Genomic DNA, 9,090 nt, shown 5'->3' on the forward strand with positions numbered 1-9,090 from the left:
AAAAAAATCTGAAATTCACAAACATGTATGAAGTTTCAAATTGAAACTGTTTACAATTTAAAAAAAAAATACAATAATTATTTGTTCATGTTTAGTTGTTTTGTTCTATGAAAAAAACAACCTAGTTGTGTTGAAAATTAAGCAAATAACAAAATTTAAAAAAAAAAAACAAACAAATAATTAAAAAAAAAAAAAAGAAATGAAACAAAAGTTGATTGTACTAAGAAATTTGAAAATTCTGCATATTTTATTTACTACCGAAAAATCTCTTGTTTGAATAACTATTTTGCAAATATTACAAAAAAAAACTAATAAATTAAGATAAATTATTTTATTCAAACTTTTTGACTACTATGCTTTGAATAATATTTTTTTCATTATGTTTTTCATTTGCGTACATTCGATTGTTTGAATTATTTTTTTCGTTCTTATTTTCGACTTTTGGTTTTAACCATTTTGCTGAAATTCGGGTTGCGCTGCATCTAACAACAACAACAACAACAACTACAATAAAAACTTAAAAAAAGATAAAAACCGAAAGAAAAGAAGATAAACTCTCGTGGGTTAAACTTTCTGTCAAGGGACAAGGCTGTCTCTGTCCCACCCACCACGCCACACACACCAACACACACACACACACACACACATACACACTCGTACACACAAGAGTCAGTGCATAGCTCTCGCTCTCTCTCTCTCTCTCTCTGTCTCTCTCTCTGTCTATCTCTTTCTATGCTCGCAATTTGTGCTTTTGGCGCAAATTAGCTCAGCTCAGCTTAGTTTTTAAAGTAAGCCTATTACTTTTCTCTCTAATCTAATCTTTATGAATCTTAAGCTTGTCATGCAAACGTTTTTGCTGCCGTTCGTTATCTTCTCCTCTAACCAAGAAACATACAATTAAATACAAACAATAAAGATATCAAACAGAAAATGAACAACAAAAAATCAAAAAAAAAAGATAAACGAAAAACTTGGACTTTCTGACTGCACGCGGTTTTATTTTTCAATTATAATAATAATACATTACTAAAAACTACCTAAATTGCACAATTTCAATTACGTTCAAGCGTTTTGTAGGTCTTAAATGCAAAAACTGACTAAAGTTGCTCTTTGGGCCATTAAAACCGTATTGACATTACATACATATATATGTATGTACATACTTATATATAAAAAATAATTATATATAAATATGTACATATATATATATAAAGCCAAAGGCCAATTGAATTGTGCCGGATTTTTAAATATATTTTTTATGTTTCCATTAAATAATTTGTTCACCATACTTCACTTCTTCTTCTTCTTCTTCTTCTACTACTACTATTTAAGTTTCCAACTGGTTGGAGTTTTTGTTATTGTTAATTTTTTGGCGTTTTCTTTACCATTTTCGTTGCCATTTCCGTTTCAGTTTCAGTTTCGGAATGTTAAGCACCTGGTTGTAGTTTTGTTCTGTTTTGAGTGTGCAAAACTTGCAAAATTTTTGTATTATGTTTTTAATTGCTTTTTAGTTTTATACTTATTTCTATAATAAAACCATAAAGCAGAATATTGTATACATCAATTGTTTTTCAAAAAAAAAAAAAATTTTTAATTAAAAGAAAAAAAATCATTTAATAATAATATTTAAACAAAAATCGAACAAATATCAAAAGGCTAAAAGCAAATGAAAAATAATATAATATTATTGTATGAATATAAGCAATTTTGAATTTCCTACTGTTTGTGGCACCAAAGAGAACTTTTCTGAAACCGAACAATAAATGTCCAACTATCGAAAGATACTATTATCTACTACTACTATTACTACTACTACTACTATTACATATACCTACATACATATATACCTCTATATATATTTCAAAATCGGAATTTCAAGCTAATGCTATCGCAAGCTTTATGATATAAACGATGTTTTGTTTCCATGTACATATATATTTATATATTTACTTACATAATTAAAAAAAACAAATATTGACAGTTCATTTCGATTTGATTTTCACTTTTCATATTATTCTTCTTGTTTAATTTTGTTTCTTAATAATTTATTTGTGTTAGTCAATTGTAATTTTGGTTCGTTTCGTCGTTTCGGTTTTGTTTCGAAAAAACAACACTTTTTTACAAGAAACACGTGACACGCTCACTTATTTACCATTAAACAAAAAGAAATAATTGATTAACAAACAAGAAATTTATTTTCAATTCAATTATTAAGCATGTTGTTACGAAAAATCGGCTTCAAAGTAAGCGCCTCAAGTACTTGTACCTCTGTAAATGCTACAGCCCTAAAAACTAAAACCAAATACAATTTTATGCTTGAAAATGAAAAAAAAAAAAACATTGTGCGCCATTAACCAAACCCCACGATCATTATAAAATAGTCCTACACACACACACACACACACACACACACACAGATCCCAATCAAATGCCACACTTACAAACACACCCACACGAACAAACAGACACACATTAGCATTACATGCATTTCATATATACACACCAACACCCACACCCACACCCACACCCACACCCACACCGTCACACCCACAAACACAACTTTTACATCACATTATATCGATACCTAATACCTTTTGATCCTTTCTATACCTTTACGCTAATTACATTTGAAATACTCCGTATACTCTATAATACTTACAATTATATTCTTTTTCAATACTCTATTCCTCTCTATTCCATTTAATTGCTTTGTAATTAACACACACATACACACATATACACACACACTTACAATCGTAATATTAACCTTCTTGACAAACGTTATTTAATTGAGTTTTATATGTTTATCATTTGGATAAATTAGTTGAACAATTTTTGCGAATTCAATTCAATAAGTATACATATATTACATATAATTGTATTATTATCTGCTAATGAGACAAAAGTAGAGTTTTCAAAGAGTTTTACATTACGTACATAAACATACATACCAAAAAAAAAAAAACATATGTAGTCTATGCCGTATTGTATTCCCCCTCCCAAAAAAAAAAAAAAAGAAGAAAAGAAACCAAAAAAAAAAAGAAAAAATTGAAGAAAATATTAGAGTTTATGGCAAGTGACAGAAAATTTTAAATCAACTTTTGTCTTAAACTCCACCACCAGGCGGACCATCTCGAGCCCAATGGGAAGACGTTACCGGCTCCACTCCCCTGACCTTTGTTAACGATTGTGTCTCCTTTACGACAACCGTTTCGGCACGTTTCTGGTTAATGGATTGTCGAAACATTTCGGATGCCACCAAAATGGCCACCGAACTATACAAGTTAGTAATTATTTTTTTAAATCATTCTAAGCTAACCAGTGCTCATATCGGGATTTCTTTTCATTTATATAGGGAAGTAATTCACGTGCCTTTCATAGCCAAATTTGTGGTGTTTGCCAAAAAAATTGAACCATTCGAGGCACGTTTGCGTGTCTTTTGTATGACTGATGATCGCGAGGATAAAACACTCGAGAAACATGAGCTTTATACCGAAGTGGCCAAGAGTCGAGATGTCGAGGTGCTGGAGGGTAAGCCACAGTATATTGAAATGGCTGGCAATTTGGTGCCCGTCACCAAATCGGGTGATCAACTGCAGTTGCAGTTCAAAGCCTTCCGCGAGAATCGTTTACCCTTCACGGTGCGTGTGAAAGATCAGCATGCTGATATTGTTGGTCGCACCTTGTTTATGAAAGAGCCCAAAGTAGCTAAGGGAGAGCCGCCACAACAACCCATCTGCATATTGAATATTGTATTGCCTGAGGCAATAATTCCCGATTCGGTTACCTGCTCTGCGTATAGAACCTCAATGTTCAGTTTGAGTAAACATCAGAATGATCATTATATTGGCGATATACGTATTGTTGATTTATCCAACTTATTGGGCAAAGACTGGATACAATTGGCCCCAGAAATTGGCATTAACGCGGATGAAATAGATGAGATAATCAATCAGAATACAGATAGTATTGCCAGACAGGCACAAAGTATGATTCGACTGTATAAAGATAAGCCCAACTATGATATTCTGGCTCTTGAGTCGGCCCTTAAGAACATTGGACGCGATGACATTATGAAGAAATGCAAGAGTGGGCGTCTCTCACATTCACGCGAGTTCGATGACACGGACATCATGAAAAACTCGGAGTCTGTGGAGGAGCTGGTTCGCAGAGAAAGTAAATGACAGTCTATAACATAATTATCTTAAAGTAAAAATTTGTTCTAATTACTTTATTTTACAGGCAAGCGAATACAGCAAATCAATGAACGCGAGGAAGTCAAATACTCTGCTGAGGAGAAGGAAGTCGAAGAGTCTGAGTCCGATGAGGAGCAAGCCAAGCGCACTGTGGCCGAAAGACGCGAGAAAATTGTTAAACGTCTTTCAATGGAGCGTTCCATACCTGCCTCAACACAAAAGAAAGAAATCACCAAGGAAATAACCGAAATCAAACGGAAGAGTCTAATTGAGGATAAAAAGGCTATACATGAATCGGAAATTTTAATGCAATTACCCGCTGATAATGTTATTATTAAGGGTGCGACTGTGCCCGAGCAGGTGATTAAAATGAAAATGGGTAAAATGGACTCCATGGATGTGAGCAAGAGCGAATTTGATAAAGAATTAACTCACAAGTTCAGATCATCTGGGCGAAGTTCTGAGGAGGAGGAGATATCCACAACCGACAAAGTCGACAAAATAGTACAGGATATAAGTACGGCTGAAAAAAACGAGAAAAAGGATGGAGTTACCAGTAGTAGAGTAACGAGTATTACACGTCAAGAAGCTCGCGATATGACTGAAGACTTTTTGGAAATGGAAAAACGCAGCCAATTGCCTGCTGTGCCTTCCACCGAGACAGTAATTCACGAGAAGTTTGTGGAGGAGGTGAAAGAGAAGGAGAAGACAAGTCCCATGGCCTCTGTTCCGCAGGAAACTATTAAAGAGGTTGAACAAGTTATTAGTGTGGTAACCGAAATGGCTAGCAAAAAGGTGGAAAACATTATAAGCTCTTTTGAAAGTGGCAAAAGAGAGGAGTCGCATGAAGTACAAGAAGAGAAGCTGGCGTCAAAGGGTACAACAACGAAGGCCACTGAGGCCAACAAACATTCGGAGGATGTGAAATCACAGATTTCTCAAGAGCAGGTCAAAACAGTAGAACATATTGAGACCACAACAATAGAGGAAAAAATAGCTGACTTCGAGGCCAAAAAGGTTAAATATGATTTCCATGGTGGCGAGCCAAAGACTCAAATACCCAAGCTTGTGAAAAAGCAAAGCGAGGAGCCCCTTAAGCCTACTGCAGCTCCACGAACAGTCGTTGAACCGGAAATCGAAAAGCCAGAGAAAGCAGCATCCAAAATACCTGTCAAAAGCCAAGGTGCTACCGAAGTTCCAAAGATCGGTGAATTAGAGACACGAAAATTGACACAAGAATTTCTGCAGGGTGAACAGCTAGCAGCTGAGTCTAAGCCCACACCAGCAGCCAGTAAAATTCCCAAAGTCGAACCAAGAAAATCCTCAGAGAAATTAATTGAGAAGGAAACGAAAATCTTGGATGAAGTAATTGCTTCTACTGCCACCATAATGACAGCTGGTCTAGCCAATGAACTGCCAGATGAGAAGATCACCAAACAGCCCACAGAAATCGCAGCCAAAGCTGAGGTGGTAACTGAAAAGCTTGGTGATTTAATTGATACATTCCAGCACATCGAGGAGAAGGTGATCACAACTGAAAAATCTACTGCTGACGCCATCAAGGCAGACGAAGTGGCCGGAAAGGTTGCTGGAGTTGTCGAGACATTCCATAAAATCGAAGAGCGAATAACCACCGCTGATACAAGAGCAATGACACATGATTTCCTAGCCATGGAACAGCAGAGTCAACTACCATCCATGCCACAACATACCAAGGAGCAGCTTATCCAATCCAGTCAAACATCATTAACAGCTTCGGAGCCGGAATCTGTGATCTCGGTAACCAAGCCTGTACCTCCAGCGAGTAAAATACCAATTGTCGAAACCAAAAAGGCTCCAACTGAAGAATCAATGTTGCCCAAAGCAAGTGAGCCAGTTCCCAAAGAGAAAGATGCAGTCCAACCATTGGATAAGCTTCAACTCACTGCTGATTTCCTAAGCATGGAGCAACAGACTCAATTGCAATCTCATCCAACAAAAGAGCTTATTTCAACCAAAGAATTCGACACAATTCTGGATGCAAAAGATGTTAAAGCAGATCCAAAAAAAACACAGCAACAACAAATCCAAGATGATGGCATTGAGTTGGCTGCACCAATTGGCGAAGCATCGCCGTTTACTACACGCAAGTTAACTTCTGATTTCCTAGCTAAGGAACAACAAAGTCAACTCAATCCAAGCAGCGCTCCAAGTGCGTTAATCAAAGATGATGGACTCTGTCCGCCGATCTCCATTGAGCCACGTAAGTCGCTGACCGATGCAGAGTTCTGCAAATCGGTGGGCGAGACAATCACAAAAAAAATGAGCGAGGGTCTAATTGAAATAACCGATGAGCTCAAGCAAATAAGTAACTATTACTAACTATTATTACTACTTCCAACTATTACTTTATATATTTTTTTTTATAATTTGTTTTAGCGAGCGACATTCCACATTCCCAGACACCGCCGCCCACACCAAGTGACACAAAAGTTGAGAAACAGACAGAAGAGGCTACCCCACTCATTAGCTTGGAGACAGGTCGGCATTTCATTATGAACAAACTAAAGAAAATTCCTCACGATTGCTTTTAAATTTTTTTCTTTTTGGAATAGATTATCTAGCCGATACTGTGACAACTTTGCACTCTACCACAGAGTCAAGTTTGGAGCGTGTCTCTGCCATTTCCATAGTTGGTAAGTGCAGTATTTCAAATAATATATCCAACAAACAAAACAAAAAACCCAAATATAGTTGCTGCCTTTTTTATGCAATTTGTAATTGTTATGTAAATTTACTTATTATCGATTCCTTTTTTCGTTTGCATATATTTTTTGTACACCTTTGATTTTAACATACATACTCGTATATTAATTTAATGCCACAATTTGTAGTAAATTATAAAATTTTTATTTTGTTTTATTTTTGTTTCGTACCCATTTAGTTATTTCCATAATGTTTGGTTATTTTTCGTTTTAACCATCATAATTTCAAATCCAAAGGCTTTTTGTATGCAAAAAATAAAAAAATAAAACTAAACCGAAAACGAAATCGAAAATAACCATTCATTGACCGAATGCGATTTGATAATACTTAACGTCATTTTGTTGTTGATAAATATTTCATTATAACGACTAATAATGAACAACTGCTGAGTGTGTGTATCTTAATCAAAAAAGTCTTTAAGTGAAAACCATAAAATATCTAAATGCATCAAACACCCCAATCTCATTGAATGAATGTGGTGACAATATCTCATCCATAGCTAACTAGATACACTACCCTCTTTTAGGTAAATAAATACCTTTGCTTCAGTTCTAGTTGTAGTTCTTGGTTAGCTAATCCAATTATCACCCGCAATATACACGGTCCGTTTGCAGCTAAAGGTCGCGGAAATGGAGGAAAACCCAGAATAGGTGAAGAAACGAAAAGAAAAGCGCTAATAGTTCAGGTGGCGCCATCATGAAAGTGAATATATAACATTCAAAGGTGCACAATGTCAACAACGTCTGTCTCTCTCTGTCTGTGTGTTTGACTGTCAACAGTCAGAAGATAATCAATAATTACAAAGAACAAGCACCATTTGAAAAATCTTTGGGTGAGACTATTCCCAATTACTTTCATTTTGTGCTTAACCACAGCGAAATTTCTCTAATTGCATAAAATCGATTTGTCTGTAGGCAAATAGTACCTACTAATTATATAGTAGTTATGTAGAAGTATGTTCTTGCCATAAATGCTTCACAGTTAATACTGTTTGCCATTGAATGGCTTTTATATAATTTGTAGATACTATATATTCTCATCCACCTAACTGCCTTTGTGCCGTTATGTCATGATGGGGCCTAGCAAAACAGCCAGCTAGCTGGCCAGCTCAACATAAAGCAACCGAGCGAAATGTCCGCGCTGGCGTATACTTAATTTAATTTAGTTTCATGCATTTTTGTAGTCTAGCACTTGGCTTACATTCGGTGCAGATTTAGTTACAAATTTCTATTTCCCAAGTACGCGCAACACGGTAACCATCGCATGCGATATCTGCGACATACTAAATATTGACGGCAATAATTATTGAAGTAACTTGAAAGATAAATGCAATAGATTTTTCTAATTAAACGAAATTTATTTTCTTGTGTGTGTGTGTATGTGTTAATTACAATCAAATATTCTTATCGTTGATTTGTTGTTTAACCCTTTCATTCAATGTCTGAAAAAAACTAAATAATGTCTGAATAACTATAAAAACAAAAGAAATTTATAACAAATAAGACTACAACAATATTTAAAAAAAAAACAAAAAAGAAAATAATAAACGATTTGTTTATTAACTAATTTAAACTAAGAAGAAAGCAACACTAAAGTAACATTAAGCCTAAAATAATTTAATGGTAAGTTCATACAAAGTGAATACATTCAATATCAATTTGAAAATGTTGCAAAACACTATAAATAAATTTCTTCGATGGGTATCGTATCTATTGTTAGGTCTCTGTTAACTTATATCCCTTCTATATATAACTCTAAACAAATATAATTACGTTTGCAATTTTCAACACTTATTTAAGCAATTCAGTTTATGGTTTTTTTGATCAAATACTGCAAGCTACAACTACAATGAAAACAAATAGAAAAGAAAAAGTTTAATGAGATTAAAATATGGAAATGAAAACAATTACTTACTTATATTACATACATACTTATTATACTTATATAACCATGTAATAATCTATGTATACCTACGAGTAAATAATAACTACAAGATTTTTTTTATTAAGATAAACACCTTTGGCGTACGATTTTCGAAATTATTGAAATGATAAACTTTATTGAGAAGAAGCATATTGTGATTCAAAAGAATGGGATGTGGATGCATCCCTCAGTGAATCCCAATATGTTAAGTATATTCAATTTTTCA

At 34.6% G+C, this 9,090-nt stretch overlaps 1 protein-coding gene across 1 annotated transcript in view; it reads left to right on the plus strand.

Moving 5' to 3' along the window:
• LOC6646463 (titin) overlaps positions 1-9,090 on the plus strand; it is a 66,311-nt gene that overhangs the window by 13,112 nt on the left and 44,109 nt on the right. The window contains exons 11-15 of the mRNA XM_047011897.1: positions 3,124-3,283; positions 3,356-4,176; positions 4,243-6,543; positions 6,615-6,716; positions 6,791-6,871. Coding sequence (XP_046867853.1) covers positions 3,124-3,283; positions 3,356-4,176; positions 4,243-6,543; positions 6,615-6,716; positions 6,791-6,871 — 3,465 coding nt within the window. The remainder of the gene's footprint in view (positions 1-3,123; positions 3,284-3,355; positions 4,177-4,242; positions 6,544-6,614; positions 6,717-6,790; positions 6,872-9,090) is intronic.

This window comes from Drosophila willistoni, assembly GCF_018902025.1.
Source record: "Drosophila willistoni isolate 14030-0811.24 chromosome XR unlocalized genomic scaffold, UCI_dwil_1.1 Seg143, whole genome shotgun sequence".
Taxonomy (NCBI): Eukaryota; Metazoa; Arthropoda; class Insecta; order Diptera; family Drosophilidae; genus Drosophila; species Drosophila willistoni.